The 22245-nt window shown below is 36.9% G+C and overlaps 1 protein-coding gene across 1 annotated transcript in view; it reads right to left on the bottom strand.

Moving 5' to 3' along the window:
- The window catches only part of LOC144654587 (97 kDa heat shock protein-like), a 37431-nt gene extending 15186 nt beyond the window's left edge, over positions 1 to 22245 (bottom strand). The window contains exons 1-17 of the mRNA XM_078514757.1: positions 21996 to 22245; positions 21654 to 21711; positions 21354 to 21494; positions 19904 to 20026; positions 17290 to 17389; positions 15455 to 15582; positions 14359 to 14442; positions 13722 to 13882; positions 13195 to 13271; positions 10772 to 11030; positions 10258 to 10391; positions 9199 to 9413; positions 8233 to 8310; positions 7146 to 7346; positions 5957 to 6082; positions 5220 to 5327; positions 4656 to 4775 (exon numbers count right to left, since the gene is read on the bottom strand). Of these exons, the coding sequence (XP_078370883.1) occupies positions 4656 to 4775; positions 5220 to 5327; positions 5957 to 6082; positions 7146 to 7346; positions 8233 to 8310; positions 9199 to 9413; positions 10258 to 10391; positions 10772 to 11030; positions 13195 to 13271; positions 13722 to 13882; positions 14359 to 14442; positions 15455 to 15582; positions 17290 to 17389; positions 19904 to 20026; positions 21354 to 21494; positions 21654 to 21711; positions 21996 to 22102 (2220 nt within the window). The 5' untranslated portion in view covers positions 22103 to 22245. The remainder of the gene's footprint in view (positions 1 to 4655; positions 4776 to 5219; positions 5328 to 5956; positions 6083 to 7145; positions 7347 to 8232; positions 8311 to 9198; positions 9414 to 10257; positions 10392 to 10771; positions 11031 to 13194; positions 13272 to 13721; positions 13883 to 14358; positions 14443 to 15454; positions 15583 to 17289; positions 17390 to 19903; positions 20027 to 21353; positions 21495 to 21653; positions 21712 to 21995) is intronic.

Raw genomic sequence — 22245 nt, 5'->3', positions numbered from 1 at the left:
AATAGTGCGGGAGATAGTCCTTTCAACGTCCATGCCATCGTTCTTTATGATGAGACAATCGTCATTGACAAGGTGGGGAATGAGCTGGTTATTGTATAAATCAATCAATTGAATATTATGTATAAACCATTCTATTTTGTATACGTTTTATAAACAAGAAATTATATAACATATAATATATATACAAGTAATGACAACTTATCACTCTCATAAAGTGAATCTGTCAGAAGGACAGCGAAGGAAGCTTTTGACTGCTTATAGAAATAAAAGTGAGATCACTATTCGCTTAAGCAATTCAGATATGACTGGCAATGACAGTTTAATGCTAACTCAACGACAAATCAATAAATTGAATAAGGCTAAGAAGTTAGGTGTTGGATCTGATTTAAACATCTCGAAGACACAAATTCGAAAGGTCATTAGGGTCGGTCATGGGGCACCGCGAATTGATTTTCCAATGATTGGAATTAGTGCTCCGAAAACGAAAACAAGATCAAGAAGGTCAACAACTAACAAATCAACAACTGCTAACACTTCAAAGAAGGATGGGGGAAATATAAGACTACCAAGTAAGAAAGATGTATTAGCTTACACACCGCCACCATTTATTGGTTCTTGGGATGAATATGATAAATTTCTTAGAACAGGTGGATTGGTGCTTCCAAAAAAAAAGATCTTAAAACCGAAAAGAAAGTAAGAAAGCCAACATTCCATAAGAATATACCAATGAGTAATTTTGATTTAATAAACTGGTGTTTATATTTGAATATACCGATAAAAAATGTACTAATGAGAGATGAGACTGTGCCACATAATCACAAATTAGGAATATTCATTTACAATCTCCAACCGTCATATCTGAGTGGTAGTCATTGGGTTGCAACTTATGTAAAAGATAAGGTAATCAATTATTTTGATAGTTTTGGTATGCCTCCATTTCAAGAAATAGTCGATCACGCAAAAAAGAAGAATTTAACATTGCTACATCAAAACAATCAGATACAGAATATAAATACAACCACATGCGGATACTTTTGTCTATACTTTCTCAACGAAATGAATAAGGGGAAATCGTATTATAATTTATTGAAAGTGTTTGACATATATGACACAATGAAGAATGAGAAATTCATTCAACATTATTTCAGAAATATATAACTTATATATATAATGGTAAAATCGTATTGTGTGAAACAAAAAAAAATAACAAATTGTGTACCTAATTCTGAACAATATGTAAGATCAAAGAACGGAAGACTTATGTTGCGTTGCGTTTGCTCAGAATGCAAAATCATTAAAACCAAATTTGTCAGTGATAAAAAAGGACGAGGAGTTGGACAAACCATTAACAAAAAGATTGGTGATAAAATTCCATTTTTTCAACAGGCTCAAGACCTAGCATCGGGTATCATGTCAGTCACGGGAGCTGATAAAGATCTATTTAAAAAATATTGGCGCGGTGACTTTGCTAAAGGTATATTTAATAAAAAAAGCGGGATTCAGACATCTAATTTTTGGAAGCCTGCTGGTGCATATAAAAATGAAAATCTCGACCCCAAATGCAATTTCAGTGAGTATAAAAATGGAAAATGGATAAATCATTATTGCGATTAAATATCTAATCAATATATATAATGTGCCAATCGTATTGTCTATCGTGTAAAAAACAAACCAAATCATTAAACTCCAAAAAGGTAAAAGCTAAAAATGGTCGGCTTATGGAAAAATCAGTTTGTCAAATATGCAGGAAGAGAAAAAGCAAATTTATTAAAGGAGGCGCTCTTGATATACATAAATTGATTGGTAAATTACCACGTCCTAGAGCTGGTTTTACACCTTCAAAATACAAATACATGGGGCCGTTTAACCCCCTAGATAAGCAACTTGAGTATGATAAAGATACTGGCGAAGTCACTAAATGGCATGTCAAACCGTATAATAAGGTGGATGAAATCAGTGCTTATCACGACGTCTGTTATGATATGGGAAAAAACAAGGGCGATTGTGACAGGAAGATGGTTAATGCGCTTGATAAAATACCATATGGCCAGATGCCTAAATGGGGCCAAACAGCACGCTTCTTGATCAATACAAAACAAAAACTCGGTCTTGGTGTTAAAAAGCCAAAAAACGTAAAAAGCCGTCGAGTGAAGAAAACTGGCAAGAAAAATTAGCCAATGAATTGCATAAAAAAATAAAACGCAAATTTACTCGAAGGCGTGTTATAGTTAACCATATTGATGAAATATGGTGTTCGGATTTGGTTGAAATGCAACAGTTTAGTAAATGGAACAAGGGATTCAGATATCTTCTCATGGTACTGGATGTTTTCAGTAAATATGGTTGGATAGTGCCTCTAAAAGACAAAAAAGGTGAAACTGTAACTCAAGCATTCAAAACCATATTCAAAGAGGGGCGTAAACCTAAATATCTTTGGACTGATAAAGGGAAAGAGTATTACAATAAAAATATGAAGGAGCTTTTGGAAAAGAATAGTATAACACTATACTCCACCGAGAACGAAGAGAAGAGTAGTGTTTGTGAACGATGGAATAGGACAATTAAAACCCGAATGTGGAAACAATTCACTGCTCAAGGTAATACGACGTACCTCGATATGCTACCCAAGCTGTTAAAACAGTATAATAATACCAAACACTCAAGCATTAAAATGACACCCGTAGAAGCATCGAGGAAAAAGAATGAAGGCTTAGTATATTTTAATTTATACGGTGATATGAAAACATCAAAAAAGAAACCGAAATTCAAAACAGGTGATAAGGTTCGAATATCGAAGTATAAAAGAAATATTTTCGATAAAGGGTACACCCCAAACTGGACAGAAGAAATTTTTACAATCGATAAGATACAATACACTAATCCTATTACTTACAAATTGAAAGATCTCAATAATGAAGACATACAAGGAAGTTTTTATGAACCTGAACTGTTAAAAGCAAAACAGGACGTATTCAGAATTGATAAAGTCATTCGGAGGGATTATAAGAAGAAACAAGCTTTAGTGAAGTGGAAAGGATATAATGATAATTTTAATAGTTGGATACCAATGAAGGATCTACAACATATATAAACGCACTATTAATGATATAAGAAATTAATATATTGTGTCACTAATATATAACAATTGATGTTTTGGAATGATAATATTGTTAATGGCCGATACCAGAGATGGTTTACCAAAGAAGACAAAATGAAAGCTATAAGGCGCACAAAAGCCCGTTATATGCGAAATACACGAGGGTTTTGTGAGCAATGTAAAAAAGAGTACAGTCTGGGTAGCAAGTGGACCCATATAAGACAATCCCATTCGAACGCACTATAAAAAAAGTTTGAAAAAGAGTATAAGAAGTTTTTTTTATTTTGAACCTAGGGTTGAGTTAGCGTTGGTTTTTCAGGCTTGGTTTTACAGACTTGGTTTTCTAGGGTTTGGCTCTGAGATTTGGTTCAGTTTTGATTTTCATTATGTCAACGAGGTTTGTTTTAAACGCACTAAAAACGCATAAAAATAAAAACATACACTATATATATAGATAAATGACCAACATGAAAATAAACATGGAAAATTTAAAGAAAATATGTTTCAAAGCAGATACATTCAAAAATATGTCTGATGACGCAATAAACACACTGAAGTATATCGTAACATTAAAAAAATTATCAAAACTCGGAGATTCGGTATATGAAAATCTAGACACTTTAGTATATTTAGAAAAAAAACTAAAACAAGATGGACATTGCAATCCATTAACAAAATTATTAAATAAAGAAAATGAAACAAGCAAACACCTATGTAACATTTACAATGATTTAAACAGTGTATTATCCGACCTTGAAAAAGAAAAAATGAATTCAAAAATAACAAAAATCATAATCGTTTTAGAAGATAATTCACAACAGATATTCAGTACAAGAGATTTACCATGATAATAAAAACATCATAAAACTCGGCTTCGCTTGGTTTTCCAGATTGATATTAAAGTTATGATAACAAGGCTTGTTTAAACGCACTGTTTTCAAAATTTTGAAAAAGAGTATAAGAGATTTTGATATTTTGATTAAAGGGTTTAGCAAGGTTTGGTTTTTAAGGCTTGTTTTCTAGGGTTTGAATTTCGGTTTTGGATCCGAGATTTGGTTCCAATATTTGAATCCATTTTTGGATCCAGTGCTGTGAGTAGTATAGGAGTTGGGGATGTATGAGATAATAAAAATTTTTATGATCTCGTACCCCCAACTCCTATACTACTAATAAAACCACAATCAATCGTGTCTTGCCTTACACGCTCTTTCCCGCGCTTGCTTTGCACCAGTTGCACGTTTTCTTCTCAATTTCTGATTGGTTCATTCCGCTGTTGGCGCATTCTGTGATTGGCCAGATGCAAACTAACGGTTTGGCTTGCGCTAGTTTTCCCGCGCTTTTGGCCAATGACGTTTTTCTTCACTGAGTTTTGAGGGGTTTATTACAAAACAGTATACATGGGCGTGTACAACAGTGTACATGGTGCTGGTGGAAATACGTGACATACGCACGCATTTCGGACTTGTAATTGCCTCTGTAGTAATTATGGCTTACGTTTTTTTCTCAGAGACATGTACGGAGAATAGCCGACAATTCATTCTATAATGTTAAACCTCACCTTCTGCGCACAGAGCTCAAGAATCTTTTTGATTTGCTGCAGACTCTTTCCTAGTTCCTCGAATGCTGCTGGTCTTTTAGTAAACTCGGAGCATCTTGTCTCTACTGGATCTCCTACTTTCTATAAGATGATCAAAACATATAGTATTTTGAGAAATTAAATATCTTACTGTACTAAATATCTAATCTTAAAAGTAGAAAATGCATTTGATTTTATGATTACAAGATAACAATCACCCGGGCTCTTTCTGTTGTTGTGTGATGGCGTGGGCAACATACCCCCAAAGAAAAATCCGACCCTGGGCTCCGCAAAGAATATACCTCGTAATTCAGGCTAAATAAAAGGAGATTTTATAGCCAAACTACAGAGGGCTCTCTGTGCGATGGTGTGAGACAAAAAGACCACGGCATGGCGTTTTAGCAACTTCATGCCACGGTGGCTTCTCTTGAAAGTAGAATTTCGTCTAGGAAGACGAAAGTCGCTTCTCGTGAGGTGTTAACTTATTTTTGACTGTTACTGTTTTAGTTACCTTGTCTCAAAAAGTAACGTATTCCTCGCACTTACCTTCAGCGCCGCTAGTTTGTCTTGGTAAACCTTTTTGGATTGGTTTTCGCCATCTTCATACAGCCAGTCCTCTGTTTGCTCGAGTAAAGACGAGAATTTTTCTCTTGCCTACGAAAAATAACAATAAGCATCAAATTAAACAAAATACCCGATTTTTTCATGTACTATTGATTCCGTTGTACAGGGTGGTGCTAACTTTTACGTTTTTAACGAAACTTTAGTCAAGTGTGTGACCATTTAAATGAAAGCTATTGCGCAGTACTTTTATGTGGTACTGTTTTTTTTTTTTTTGCTGTACAAGGCGGTTCTAACTTTTAAGTCTGTGGGTTAAACCCTAGTCTTAGTGTGTGACCATTTAAATGGAAGCTTTTGAGCAGTACTTTCATGTGGTACTGTTTATTATGCTGTACAAGGCGGTTCTAACTTTTAAGTCTGTGGGTTAAACCCTAGTCTTAGTGTGTGATCATTCTAATAAAAGCTATTGAGCAGTACTTTCACGTGGTACTGTTTATAATGCTATACAAGGTGGTTCTAACTTTTAAGTCTGTGGATGAAATGCTAGTGTGACCATTCAAATGAAAGCTATTGAGCAGAACTTACTGTCTCTTATGCCGAAATGAAAATGAAAGCTTCTGAGCATCATTTATCATGCTTCCAAATTGTGTAAATTTTTTGACATACGCGCGTGTAGTGCAGACAAATTACGTAAACAAATTGGTTACAGCTAGTGTACAGACCTCCTCTGTGATGAATCTCTCCAACTCGGCGTATAGTTTTGATCTCATGTCATAAACGTAAGATTCCACAGCATTCTTCGCCATTCCTTTCTCCTTCTCTAAACGGTCCTGAATCACCATTTGACACTGCAATAACAAGGCATTTACATAGGGTTCACAAAGATCCTTGGCATGAACCACAAACCAATCGTTGCACTAAATTGTATTGTGACTAAATTAAGGGCACAGCTCGTGAGGACTTCAATTACCAAGTTGACATTCAATAAACGTGTTACTGTACTACATTCAAAAGATTTCAAGTTTCACTACCGTATTTACTCGAATAAGCGCCGCGGCGCTTATTAAATTTTTCGCGCCTCAAGTGCGGCGCTTATTCGAGGGCGGCGCTTATTCGAGGGCGGCGCTTATTTGAGGGCGGCGCTTATTTAAAAATTGGACGCAAGAAACAATCGAATATAGACGAAACTTCTACAGTAACAAAAAGAAGGGACTTTTGATTGTCAGGATTCGTCTCTTACGGAAGAGAGTTTTTGCGCTTGCTGTCCCGACAAAGTTTACGGCCTTCACAACGTTAACAGAACTACGTATTGTAAGAATTTTGGATAGAAAAATAATGGACGAGCGAACTTTGAACTGCGAAACATCGCTTTTGACGAAAAGGAATTTTCAAGGCTGTTTTAGAGTTGCTTTGTCGTGTTATTTTAAGTTACACGGAATTCCTCGAATAAGCTCCTCATCGTGACTGCGGCGCTTATTCAGGGGCGGCGCTTATTAATTTCTTGGTCCCAAATGCGGCGCTTATTCGAGGGCGGCGCTTATTCGGGGGCGGCGCTTATTCGAGTAAATACGGTATTGTCAAAGGAACGCTTTTCATAACGTATTCAGTTGAATGACCGTTTTCCAGCTGTCTTTCACACATTTAAGAGAGGTTCTTTTAGGTCAATCTGTTTTTACCAAGATGTATAATCACTGTTATCGCTTCTTAGTGTGATTCGGAAAGCTTAAAAATATCCTAGACCAGAGACAGCCCGCCAATAATTATGTGATTTTGCAGAAAAGTACTTAGCAAATGGCAAGAGAGCCATTTGAAAATGAGGATTATTAACAACGGCGAGGATGGAAATGGATTGTGGTATCTGATGGCATACTACTATAGCGTTTGAATCAAGTAACAGCAGCCACCACAAACCTCTCTGTCTATAGCTTCCTGTAGCTGAGTACTAGTCAGTCCTGGAACTGATGTCTCAACTCTTAGTTCAACTGTTTTAACTTGCTGCTTCTTTTTCTTTGCCGGAGCACCGTTATCCTTTTTGCTTTTGCTTTCCTTGGCATTTTTGGCTTCACCCTCCTTGTTGTTTGAATCAGTCTTCTGATCTTTTGATTCTGATGACTGCAAAAAATGAATAAATCAAGTTACAGTGCTGTGCAATGGTAGAGTCCAAGCTGAAATTGTCATTTTCCGCTGATGGCCATAAAATGTTGGCCTACATGTGATTAGTTTTAGCAATTACTTTTTATAGACAATTTTAAGCATTTCTAAGAATTTTTATTCTATCATTGTAAATAGTTATATTTATTGTATTTTTTTTTTTCATTGTCTCTGAAAAGCCCCCACGGGGAGGTTACAATAAAATTTGTATTGTACAAGCCTACATGTACGTGGCTTGTTGTGTCGGCACCTAATATGCCATTATAGCAGTTCTATAGCATGACGTCACTTTAATCCATCCAAGGTTGTCCGAACACTTTCCCAAAACAGGGTGCAAAGAAAACGGATTTTCCATGTTGCCCTTCCAGCAAATTGCTGCTATTTTGTGCTAGCCAGAAGACCTTACTTAGGGGCCTTGCTTGACTTGCAACAGAACAAAATAATGTGGCACTGGCCAGTACTTGATCTGGACTACTTGGCTGGGTGTCCGTTGTGCTCATAATTAAGTCCTGGCCAAAAGGAGGCTCAAATTGACACAATTTTCAACTAGCATCTCCGTTTAACCAGGACTTCTGTGCACTTGCGTTCACTTGGGTCTGGATCAAATTTGCACATACAGTACAGTGTAAGTCAACGCAAGTTTTTCACCCTTTGGCCACCCAATGCAAGTGAATGCAAGTCTTGCTGTTAACTTCTGGTGCTGAACTGCAGCGCACACAGTTGCATTGAAATAGCCTTTTAGACATCTTGCAACTCCTTGCGTCCACTCGGGTTACTGTTTGAGCAGGGCTCTAGGCATCAGCCAGGTATTCACTAGCTCTTAGTTGTGAGTCAGAGCCCAACTTACCTCTGCTGCTGTATCCATGGGTTCCTCTCCAGCCTGTTTTTCCTGTGAGCCACTAGATTCCTCTGTTCCTTGCGAACTCTACAATGAAAATACACGAGCAGACAGAGCTTTAGCTACTAGTGTAAAAGAACATGGAAGAGCATTGCGTGTTCATGAGACGTAAAATAAACTAAAAATATATCTTTTTGCACATTTCCAGATCGATAGTGTCATTCGTTTTTTAAACAGAGCATTTTGAATATTTGAGTTCTCTGTCGTATGTGACATCAAGCTGAGTGCCGGGACAAAGCTGTTTTGTTTGAAAAAAGGCCTTTCCTTTCCATTATTCCTGAACATTTCAGATATAATAAGTGGTGTTTATGTGAAACTATAATAGCTCATGAGCCAAAGATTGCCGCTGTTGTAAACAGAATTGAGTTCCAGATGGTTTTTCTGACATCACGGCGGCCATATTTGTGTCCCTCGGAAGGACACAGTTATGGCATCTCCATACTAAGCTTTATAAATTTGCGTGGAAAGGTTCGGCAAATAACTCGCGAACGGTACACCGCACAGACCTGAAACTTGGAGAAATTGTTTATTTATTTATCGTCTATAATATTTGAAATTCACAGCTTCTGTAGTTGAATGGTTTCGAATTTATTTTTTGATTGCGTGACAGTGAAAACCAGCAATATACACAAAGTAGCCCTTTTTAAAACATTATGTGGCAGTCACTTTTTTTATACTTCTGGGGGCAAAGAGGCACAGCGAAAGTAAAATGACTTGTCCAAACACACAATACCCCTTGCAGCACTCAAGCCCATGGTGATGAACCCTTCACAAGGGCTGTGGTCAAAGTAGCCTGCGTGGCTGGTGTTCGAAGGGGAGGGATAACTTCCCTTCTCCCTTCCCTTCGGACACCAGCCACCGTGCAGGCTGTGGTCAAAGCTACAGCTAGTGTGCACCACTCTAAGAAACCTGTACCTCGCTAGCAGCATCAGCAGTTGCTTCCTTTGCCTTGTCATCTTGTCCTTCCACTTCCATTGACTCTACTTCAGGTTCTTGAGCTACGGCAAGTTTCTCTACTAAGCTTGCATTAACAACATTTAGGACACCATGGATGTCTAGACGAACTTTGACCTTGATTTTGGACGACTCTCCCTCCTTACTGGGCACAACATCTTTGATTGAAAAACTCCCTAGAAAAACAACTGCATGTTACCTACCTCTGTTTCTCACAAATGTTTTTTTTTTTTTCGGCTACTGATACATACGGGTACATGTGAGTAAAATAAAGTCTTGGTTTTAAGGGGGGTCCTTCTTAACTACAGATCTAGAGCAGTTGCTAAGGAATTTCTAAAGATGGTTTTTGGTTGCAAGCTATTTTGGTGTTCGGCAATGCCTAACCATGAAATTTTGGTTGGGAGGACAGCAGCATTAAAAAAATGATATTGCGCGCGTGCGTAACTAGTGCCAGGCCCAAACTGCGTGCTTGAAGTTAAAATCCAGAAAACTTTTGAGAGGAAGGTAGAGTTCCGATTTTTTTCAACGAATTAGAGACAACATACCCTTCTTCATTATCCTTCATATGGATTTTCCATTTACATGTAAGAATGGGACGCTACTGAAGAAAGTCTGAAAATACGGGTCTTTATTATGCTATAACTTTAATAATAATGCGAATTTCATCAAAACCATACGAAGCATCACACATGTGGACGTTCTTTATCTGTTGGCACTGATTTGAATTTTTAGATCTATATGCCCTTTCAGTTTTAGGGTATTTTCTATTCCGGTCACGTGACTTGTCAAATATGGCCATGATTTGAAACTCTTGAAGTACTCTTCAATAGAACAAAGTTGTGCCAAACTCTACATGTAATCCGTAGGAAGTTTGGTTTCCAAAAGTTGATGGTCAGAAATCTTTCTTAGCAACAGATTGGTAGTTAAGAAGGACCCCCCTTAATTAAAAAAAATGCTTCAATCACTCAACATAGAAAATAAGGAAGCCCTTTCAAAATCATAACGGTTACCGTTACTTACCAATAAAACCATCTTTTAGTGGAAGATTGACATTTTTGGCATAACATGCTTCTAAATCAAATTGTTCTTTTCGATAAAATGTCAGCATCTTTGAGAAAGGGAAAGCATGATTAACAGCAAATACCTCCATCTCCCTACAACAAACAAATTTAAAATCAGCTATAGAATTCATGGAATTCAGCATACATGTACATGTACCTTCTATTTACTTAAATACATATAAATGCAAAGTTCATTAAATTTCTCAAGTTGTGTGTAACTGTAAAATTTGCTTTCTGTGATCAAACCTTGATTATCTGAATTTGGAATAGCCTAACTAATTGAGTGTCAGGATAATAGGAAAAAAAAAATAAAATGGCCACAATTGGACTAAAGAGAAAAATTTTTGTAAACCAACAAAAAAAATCCACAAAATCAAGGTTTGAAACTTCACAGTTTGACTATACTTAATTCAAAATACCAAAAAGATTTGTGCTCATGTTTTTAAAAACAAAAAGACAAAAACTCTTCACACCCTTCATCTTCCATATTTTGCGACTTCCATGTGAGGACAACTGGATAAGGTGTCACATCATTGACCACAAACTCTCGCACTCTAAAGGTCGGTGACAGCATAGCACACTGCAAAGCACAGCCACGAGCCACGGCCTCATCTGCGTTCAGAGTTGTGCTGACATCCTTCTCAAATATTTTCTTTATCACACTTTTTATAGCAGGAATGCGAGTGGAGCCTCCAACTACCTCCACAGCCTCTATATCAGCAGGCTTAAGCCCTGTTGTAAATTGGCAAACAAACTAATGAATGACCTGTACAGGTACATTTACATATGTACAGTGGAACCCCGATATAACGATCCTCGATATAACAATATTCCTGGTATAACGATAAATATTCTTTGTCCCTGCAAAAGTTACAGTAAAATGTATGGGACAGAACCCCGATATAACGATCTTCGATATAACGATATTCCCGATGTAACGATGTGAATTTAGCGGACTGAACGTTAAATCTTCCCCGAAATAACATTATCAGTTTCACAGTCACAATTTAAGCAAAACATTGAATTTAGTACAATAACATCATAGTATATTGAGTAATCTTTAACGTTTCTGACAACAGCTTTATACGATGATATACGAAAATGATACTGTATTCTAAGTCTCTTTCTCCTGTAAAAATTTATATGCCAGGTTTACCCCGATATAACGATATTTTCGTTTATTTTACGGCCATATCGTTATATCAGGAATTTCGATTTAACGATAACTCGATATAACGATATGATTTTACTGCTCCCTTGGTATATCGTTATATCGGGGTTCCACTGTACAGCTGTACATTAACTTTCTATGAGTTTATTTGTTTGATTTGAACTAAAATCACTTGTACCGTGAAAATATTCAATACAAATTACCAAGCAAAAGTTCTGCTCGATAGCTTTCATTAAAATGTTAAAACTCTTGAGTTTCATGAAGTACAATCGTACAAGTTAGAAAGGCATGTGCGCAGTGCATGATCCAAGCTTAACTGTATTGTTGACGTTGATGGCTACAACTGTGTAGCCAATGGTCAGTTTTGCATAAAAATGTTAAGGTGCTTTAAATTTTAACATTTTTTTGTTGGAGGTTGAGCTGCCTTTTGTTTTTCACAGACTGAAGATTTCAATGGCAATTACTGTAAAGCTCCGTGTATAAGCCGCACCCGTAGATAAGCCGCACCCCCGACTTGGAAGCTCAAATTTCGAAAAAAAAAATAGAGACAAAAAAGTTTGAAGTTCAAGTGAAGTGCTATTGGTAAACAAACAAGGGCAAACAAGCACGGTTTCAAAACACTGACACGGCAGTTGTTGCAAAGTTTAATATGACTTAAGTCTTACAAAAGCAAAATTTCAGTTGTCATACCTCTTTTTTAGTTTGAATTCACAATATCTTCAACTTGAGATGCTCTCTTGATATCATTTTTTCAAGATAATTATTTCTAAACACTCGAGAACACTCGATGAAATTCTTACGCGAATGAATGCTTAGTAGCCAAGCTTTGAAATGAGGAGAGGAGTCTGGGCATGAAAACAAACATGGTGGCACTTTCTTTCGGTTTGGCTCTCGGAAGAAACAAACTTTTCAAGATTCTTTGAGACTGTTACCTGCAACAGGATAAAAACTTCATGCAGAATAGGGGTTTGATAATCCAAAAAATTCATTTGCATTGAAGGTCAATAATAAGCGAAGCGGTCAGGCATTTTTTGTCTTGTGAGTACTTGCGGTTAACTTGATAATTCTCACACGCGGTGATGCCTCAATGTGACCGGCAGGCGTCACTGCAATCAGCTTTGCAGAGGAAAGAAAAGGCAGTGAATGACAACAAAGTTTTAAGGTTGTTATATGTTTATTCAGTGATGTTTTGAAAAGTTTTTTTATGAATACTAATTAGGCCTTTGGGAACTCCAACTATAGATGTTTCCGTAGATAAGCTGCACCCCCGATTTTTCACCAAAATTTTGAGGAACAAGGTGCAGCTTATACACGTAACTTTACGGTAATGACAAAAGGAAAGGCAATGGGTAAAAAATGCTGATGAAATGCACTGAAACACATGTATAAAGAAACAGTGCATTGTTTGATGCAGTACTGTACACATAATGATATAACACATGGTGAGGCATATTCTCCACTTTACCAAACAATTTCAGTACCCATTTGAACACCTGATTGAAGAGGCATCATAAGATACTAAAACAACAATATCACAACCCTAGCAAGGTTAAGTGTATGATAACAAACTCTCAAGCCCAATACAATGCCTGTTGTGCTGGCATGCCTCCACCGTACTAGCCTCTACCTAAACATTTTCTGACAGTAGACGAACAACTAAGTTACACAGCGATGTATTCTGGTATTAAACCTTTCAGGTTCATTTAACAAACATGATTGACAAACCTGATTTTTCCAGAAGCGATTTTAGTGTTGCTTCCAATCGTAGGAGCAGGCTTGATATCTTCTCTTCAAAATCAGCTCTGAAACAAAGACAAATACATGCATGTAGTTTAGAGAACAGTTTTACTACAATAACAATTTTGAAGCTAGAATTGGTCGGTTCTGAAAGTTCATTTTATCTCCATAAAACAAGCAGCCTGCATCACATGCATACTTTATCAAGTTATACCGGTAATGTACACTTGTAACTACATGTCACCAGTTTGAGTTCAAGCAATTTGTTAAATATTTCATAAAGGAAATAATAAACTTGCTCCTTGAACATCGTTGAGCCAAAACTGTATACATAGAGCACAGAGCAAGAAGCACAGTTGGCTGTGCCTTGTGCTTCAGTATATGCACTTATATTTGGGATGAGAAATTAAAGCTGCCAAAGGAAAATTTTATGTTAATGTAACTGTTCAGTATTTTCTTTAGTTCACGATAATTATGAAACAAACAGAAATATATACAGGTGTAGCATGCAATACCTCTTGAATCTTCCTGACACGTCTCTGTCCTCCATCAAACACTCAACATTGAGTGGTATTTCTTGAGAGTTGGCACTCATCAGTTTTTTCATTTTCTCACACTCTCGAATGAGACGGATACCAGCTTTAGCATTTGTAGAAACATCCAATTTGTATCTTTTCTAAAAAAAAAAAAGATTGCATCATTGTAGAAAGAATCTGATCAAAAATAGTATGAAATTTCATCATGCCCTTTTCGTTTTTAGCACCCATTGCATACCATGATTTTTTTATTATTTACAAGTCACATGAAATGGTTTGAACAGCAAAGAACTTATTTATATTCTAAATTTGAAAATTGAGGTCCAGAGGTTTTATTATGGGGCCGGGCACTGGACAAATTGACTGGCTTTGTCCTGCTGCTTTCAACATCTGGATCGAGCTGTTTACCAAAAAGGGTAGGGTCTTGTTGATACTTTGCCAGGGTACCAAACCCTTCATGATGCCCCCCCCCCCCTGCTCCAAACCTTAATGAATCCCCTGAAGGTGGTTCACATGTATTAGCCCTGCATGAGCAGCACAAGTCTATTGTAGTTTTGGGTCAAGAAATAATACTAGTTACATGTGCTTTTGACTGGTTTTGTAGCATCAAACTTACCTTGAAATCCTCCACAAAATGATCCACCAATATTTCATCAAAATTTCTACCCCCAAGATTTGGATCAGCAGCTGTGGCCAGTACCTAATTTACAAAAAACATCTTGTAGTACTGTATCATTTCTTTCCAACAATAATAACATTACTTTTAAATTACATATACAACATCTAAAGTTCTAAAAAAGAGAGCGAGAGAAAACTTGCATAATTCTTTAATCAGGGTTAGAATCCATCCAAGCAGTTGGGCTAAACGTCAAGTAATGTGATGCAGCAAAAACTGGGGAATATCAGATGATGTCCCGCAGTGATACTACCCAGTTTTCAAACTCATACATCATATTTTTATATTCATTATTTGGGTTTTTTTTTTTTTTTTCTTTTTTTTTTTTTTTTTTTTTTTTTTTTTTTTTCTAAAAAAATTAAATGAAAAAAAAAAAAAAAAAAAAAAAAAAAAAGGGCACAATTTATAAAAAAAAAAAAAATTTTAAAATTTTTTTAACCCTAAAAAAACAAATTTAAAATTCTAAAAAATAGTCTGAATTGTAACGTCCATGACATGGAATTGCCCCAGTATTTATTCCAAGAAAATTGCTAACTGAGTACTTGGCCATTTTTTAGCAGACTGGCATAATGTTTTAGGATTTTAGAGAAACGCTCTCACAAAATAAGTAAAAGAGGTCAAGTCTGCATATGAACCAAGTGGCCCACCAGATTGGAGCTTATCCTGGTTTCTGTAACATGAAGTGAATAGGAGTATTTCTACTCCTCCCTGGATGGGATGCTAGTCCATCACAGGCTTACCCTCCAGAACCCATTGATACCCCTGGGTAAAGAGAGGTACTGCAAGAGTAAAGTGTCTTGCCCAAGAACACAACACAGTGCCTTGGCCAGGGCTCGAACCTGAACAGCTCAATCCAGAGTCCAGCCCACTAACCATTAGGCCACCACGCCTCCCATACAAAATGAGTTGTCTTGAGTACACATGTAAACATGTTCGCTTCTCAGGCAGATATACATGTAATATCAGTGTATATTTTTGCACCAAATGGCGGTTATTATTATTTATCACCAAGGATTTGTAAGGATGCGTAACAAACCTTGAGTTGTCCCTTTAAGAATGCACAGGCAGACACCTGGACAGAGGAGTGGCCAATGTCAACAAACACTACGTTCCTTGCTTTATCAGTCGGTAGATCTTGCTTGTAGATGCCGTATGCCAGGGCAACTAGAAGAAGGATGTAGAACAACATTCATTCATATGCATGATGATAACTTTACATGTCAAATCACTGGGTACGGTTTTGGTTAGGCAAATTGAGTCCAACTTCAACTGGCAGTCAATTTTTTTTGGCCACGCTACAAACTTATCTATCTCATAATTCATATTTTTGCCTCCCTATAACAGCTACTCCTTTACAATGGCCTGTTTATAATTATTTGCCCGGGTAGCCATTGCAGACATGATCGACCATAATAATTTTGAGTGCATGTGAAGATACTTGCTGGTACAAAGTCATGTAAAACTGTCAGATGTTATACAGTACTGTGCAAAAGTAATGCAAACGAAATTCGTCGAAATTCAGACGAAAAAATTGCGAAATTTCGTTCGAAGCGAATTTTTGGCGAAAAAGTAGCAGTTTTCGTTTCGTCTATTGTTTTAAACGTCGCGAATTTTCGTGAGCATATTTCGATTGCCACGAAATTGACTTCGAAAATTCGCTCTGTTCGAAATACACCCTTCGAAATTTCGAGCTCTGTTTTCGCTGTGTTCAAAAGTCTGTTGGCCTTTTTTAAAGCTATGGCTCTTCGAGGTGCTGCCATTCAAACTAAAAGACGATGACCATTGTTTTATGACAGATCGTTTTATTTTACTTTAAGCATTACCGGAGAGAGCCTTTTAAAACTCGACCAAGCAATTAGCCCCCTACCTTAGTCTGTGATTCAAAGTTAAAACTTGATTCCTCTTTTTCTATGTTTAAGTGGCAAAGTTTATACTCTTCTTTTCGATCCCACATGTAAACACATCCGCCATATTGAATCTGTGATACTTGAACCCAGACTTCCACGTGCCCAAAGCAAGTGTGTCAACATTCAACATGGCGGACAAGTCACATGGCGAGCGTGTGCTGGCGTATGTTTCACCATTTTATTGAGCCACTAGATCTAAGGAAAGAGTAGATATGGAGGCGGTGAAAGATTTTTACTTTCTCAATATTTTTGTGTACAAAGTGGGACTTATTTTACAAGGTAAGATGTTCAAAAAGTTTCTTGTACCATCGACATGTAAACTTTGTGGTCCCCGCGCCATGTGCTTTCACTGATATACTGTAATTTGTACAGCTGTAAACAAGAATCTTACTCAAGGCAATTCGTTTGAGTTATGTAAAGGTACAAATAAAGTTTTCTCCCATCCAAAAGAGGCTGAAATGTTTTCAGTAGTAAACCTTTTACTTGTTTAACCCCTTGTCTTGTTTCTTCGAAGTCGGCTTCTGAAAACATTTGTATCGCGCTTGTTTATGTTGTAAATAATTATTATAGCCTCTACAGTGGTGTTCTTTGAAGTTTTAGGAACTTTCATTTGCCCTAAGCAATGTTTCAGTTATATTTTACTTTGTCACGGCTCAAATAATTTATTTAATTGTTATGACCTTGAGGGAACGCGCTTCGCATTAGTTTATCTATGGTCGAGTGAAAGCTACATGCAGCGAATTTCGCTGCTTCGAATTCCGATAAGTCATTGTTTGTCTACCTCGAAAATTCGCTATTTCGAATTTCACAGTCCCGAATTTTCGACAAAGTTCGCGATTTTTTCGTGTGGAGCGCCACGAAACATGTCTCGATAATTCGAAGAAATTTCGACGAAAATTCGCGAGAACAAAAAACGAATTTCGTTTACATTACTTTTGCACAGTACTGTAGTTACACCAAGTACCTGCTGTAGTATCATTCATGAGCCTAAGACAGTTCAATCCTGCCATGGACACTGCATCTAACATTGCTCTTCTTTGTCTGTCTGTATAGTAGCAAGGAATCTGAAGAAAAATGACGTGCTGTGAGTTCATGAACACCATTTAATATTACTACACAGTAAGTTAACATAATTGTATTCCTCAATTCTCAATAAAGCTAAATCTTATTGTTTTTAGACACCCCAAAAGGCTGAAATTTGAGGGTGGCAAAATTAAACTAAGTTTGTAAATTAGTAAGTCCTCTCCCCTATTGTTTCTTATTAATCAGCTGCTTTTTATACTTTTGATAACATTAATTGTGGGGAGCTAACTTGAAAACCTACCGGTTCATTTAGCTCCCGAGCTCAATACTTAATTAACTACAAATTCCTGTAATACCTTATAAGAATATCTTATCTAATTAAGAATACGAACACAACTGTAAACTTTAGTATGAGCTAAATAAAATTATTATTATTATTATTATTATTATTATTATTATTATTGTTACTATCAAAAAAATAAAAGGGGAAGAAAAAGCTAATTCTTAAACTCTGACACACAAACAAATCTAGTTTGAATTTTAACTACCAGTTGTGAATGTACTTGCTGAGCACTGATCAACAAATGTGTTACATGGAATAAAACTAATATATTTAAACAGATGAGTTTTTACTGCATTAGCTACACTGTAGTTCTCATTCCTTATAAATTTAGTTAATGAAATTTTATGGTCAGTTGCACAACTATTTTGGGTTTGGACCCCTACTGAGAGACATAAATTTACATTTAAAAGGGTATGTTATGATCAGTTATCTTTTTATTAGTAAAACTAGTTGTACCTATTGGTAAGTGCCAACGAGCGAAATACTCATGTTTGTTCATAAGAACAGATACTGAATGGTTTTCGATAGAACTATATTTGTTTGAAATGACCAAAATATGGTAAATTGTATTTTAGGTAATATGTGTAAAAGTGCTATTTCTCTGGTGTTCATAAATGACACAGGTTTGATAGCCTGCGTAGCAGGCGCTGTAGTTTCCAGCAGCCTATTCTCACGATCGTGCACTCTTTTAAACGCACTAAAAAACATACACAGATGTCTGCTACGCAGGCTACGGGCTGATAGATTGATACCTTTTGACAAATCTTTTAATTTTTTCGGCGTTAAAAATGTCACAAATGTGGGCAATAAATGAGATTTAATCACTGTTTTTTAATTACAATACGCGATGGTTAAAAATGTTTCAGAACACAAAAGGGATAGTTGCATTTCAAGAACTTCTCATAAATCAAATCCCAAAATCAAAACTGCTACTAAGACGCTTTACAGTAATCAGAGACAGTCATCCCGCATGGACGGGTCAGATTTCAGTCTAGCATGCGAAGTGTCAGGTTCAGTTATTCTTGGTTTTCATGTTACGTCATAAATCTGAATCAAAATTCACGGCCTCTAAATTCTTGTCAGGCGGACTAAAATTTTTGCTCGTGGGTCATTCTTGTTTTGATTGGTTCTCCGTCGTACATGTGTGTCGCTGGGCGGACAGCTGTTTTGTTTGAAAAGGCCTTTCCTTTCCATTTTGTCCGTGAACATTTCAGAAAGTGGTGTTTATGTGAGTGTGCTCTGCCAGGATGGCCCTGTGGTGGTCCGGGCCCTGCTCCGGCGCCACTGTGTCCCTCGGCGGCACGTTGGCGCCCTCTCATGCGTGGAAGGTGGTCCACGGTCCTCACGACCAAACTTGGAGAAGTTATCTATTTATCTTAGTTGATTCATAGCCTGTAGTTGATGGTTCGATTATCTTCGTGACAGTGAAAACAGCAATACAAAACTCGATTTCCAAGCAAAAATATGAACAGAAAACAAAACTTAAACGGTCAAGGAATATTTGGAGACAAATTTTTATTCAAGTAAACATTACATTTGCCATTAGAAGCAAAAAACTTTTGACTTTCTTGCGTGTATGACATGCAGTAATTTTAGTGAGCATCACTTTGTATTATGCTCGTGCCAAATAAAATATAAACGGTATTTGATTTGGGATTAAATAATCGGTCAAACAATTACTATAAACACAATCAACACTAAAAGGAAGCATTTACCCGACTTCAGCATTCTCGTAAGTCAAGTTTGCTTTTGATTTTCGTGGTCCTCTCTTCGTAAATCAAAGGACTCCAAAGTCGAAAGGTTATTTCATCGCTTTGAAGACCTCGATGTTCATTTTTTCGGCGGTCGAATATTCTGTAGAATATTCTCTTTCCATTTAGAGTTTCATAAAGGTGTATTTATCGTAAAAGGGGTAAATGACCACATTGAAAATTTTAACAGCGAGCTGTGTGGACGCCATTTTGGTCATTTGTTCTTTAGCAAGGAGTGAGAGACTGGAAACCAGTTAGGAAGAACAATACAACCCAAATATGGGGTTTACTTACACCCAAATATGGTTAAAAAATAGTCCCTTACGCACAAGTTGAGATTTTTTTCGGCTATACACGCACGGCTCTATGATTCTGGCGCCAAGTCAGCCTCGCCTCTTGGCTTGGCTGCCTCGTTGGCAATAGACACTGTAAATGACATAAATGTGTGTAAAAGTACTTACTGAAACAACACAGTCAACAACTTTTGTGGATAATTCTCTTTCAGAGATCATCTTTAGCTTTGTCAGGAGCATTGCCATGATCTGCTCTGGTGAAAAAACTTCCTCATTCCCCAGGTAACGCACCTACAAAAAAGGCACAAATTGTAACGACGTTTCTACTCCTAAAATGACTTCGGCCATAATTGAGTAAACTGAAGTTACATGTATAAGAGGTTTCACTATGTCCTATGGTAATTGGAAATTGCAAGGTGGAGAGATGGGGTGGGGGTTGTTTTTACAAAAGCCAATTGTGTTAAAAGCAAGAATGAAGCTAAGTTGGAATTTCCATATAGGAGTTCTCAAAACAAAAAGCCTCTTATGAGCAAGGTGAAAAAATAAATAAATAAATAAATAAAATTTAAAGGTCAATGTATTTTATAGCACTGCTGTGCTAATTGAGGACACTGTACACAAAAAACAAATAGTGTAAATCAAACAGAAATCGCAACAGGTGGAAGGCAGACCAGTTGGCTATTTACAAAGTGTGGAGGAGTTGAATTTGGGACAACCAAACACAAATTCATCTACAGTCAACTCTCACTATAACAGACCCCCCTTAGGACCACAATTTGTTTTTTTTTTTCAAAAGTGAAAGTCCTTAGTAGGGGGATTTATTTTCAGTTATTCTTATTCGCCGGGACTTCAACTCCAGTCTATAATAACGGGGTGTCGGTAATAGTGAGGTGTCGGCAAGGCAGGAGTTAACTGCAGTGACAGAGAGGAGGATTTGAACCCAGGACCTCCAGATTACAAGTCCAGCACCCTAGCCATGAGGCCATGCTGCCTCCTGTATTTTCTAAACATCACAATGGATTGCACATTGCATTGCATTGCACACATTTTCCCAGATGTTCTTAACAAGTGTCTGCATCTGGTAAAGCAAACAAGAAAACTACCATCCCAGCCCAAAACTATATGTTTTTTCACCAATATTTACCTGATGGTCATGACAGTTTTTGTCAAATGAAGGTATATAGAAAGTGAAAAATACATGTAGTTGCCTGAACTTTGGTGACAAATGCAAATTTTTAAAAGAGATGTCAGTTTGATGACAAAAACTCACTCAAAGCAGCCACTCATTTAAACATAACAATACCAGTTTCTTTACAATTACATGTATGATTAAACACAAAACTCTCAAGCTAGCTTATGATATGGCATGATTCTGTATGTTGGCGCATTTGCAACTTAGCTTAGCAAAATTCAAGTTTTGTCCTCAAATCAATCGACATACATATTTAGCCTTTAAATTTATATTGTTACATGCACTTTATACAATAACTAATTATGCATAAAAATTAATCTTCTTAATACAGTGCAGCAAAAATATAAGCTCACACCCACTGTCACAAAATTTTGTGTGTGAACAATAGGGTAAAGAATTAATTCCATTAGGGATTTAAAAAATTACCTTTACTCCAATACAGTCCCCAGGTCTTTCCACTAGCTCACAGGAAAAACGTTTCTTTTCTTCCAGTACGACTGGATCGCTAAATTTCCTCCCAATAAGCCTCTTGAATTGGCTCACCGTATTTTTCAAGTTAAATATCATCTGAAGGAAATCAAATTATAGGGTATAGAAAGTTTTAACGTATACAATTCACAAGAGGTACATAATGTATGTCCGATCTGTACAGTTTCTTTACAAATTTCAAATCAGATAGCGTGTGCATGAAAACGGAAGTCGGCATCGAAACACAAAAAACTTCACCTGGTTTTTCCCTTCAACACCAATACTCCTTGTCGATTCTCCAAGCGATACAACACTCCTGTAAGGCAAAATAATTGTACATCAGTTATGAAATAAGCTTGCAATTCAATAAATTTTTCCTTTGCTGAAATAAGCTTTGGTGTCATATTCACGGAAAAATTAGACAAGGTCACTAAAGTTTACAACTTGCATTTCAAAACTACGCAAACCGTAAAATCGCGCAAATCGATTGTAGATTCGACAACATGCATCAAAAACATCGATAATCTATAGACTGCAAGTACTAAGCGAGGAAAAATTACAAGCAGAGTTTATTTAATTATGATAAAATGTTCTACTTACGGCGTGCTTCTATCACTGTATTCATTGGCGATCGTCTCGATCCCTCCGCCTCGCGCAACGGCGACGAAACACGACTCATTTCCCACATCAAACCCTACAACGGACATTGCAGCTACTACGGATTTTCTACCAAGGCCTAGGAGTGAATAATTCACTCGATTAAGGCAACGTGCAGTTCCTCTCGAGCTAAACGAAATTCACGTGGCTCAGACACAGAAAGTAAAGCCGGTCACCGCTGTCAGCCATTAGC

Source organism: Oculina patagonica, chromosome 5 (genome assembly GCF_052425735.1).
Source record: "Oculina patagonica isolate OP01 chromosome 5, crgOcupat, whole genome shotgun sequence".
NCBI classification, from domain to species: Eukaryota; Metazoa; Cnidaria; class Anthozoa; order Scleractinia; family Oculinidae; genus Oculina; species Oculina patagonica.
Note: the sequence above shows the minus strand (reverse complement) of the source record. Positions and strands in the feature narration are given on the sequence as shown.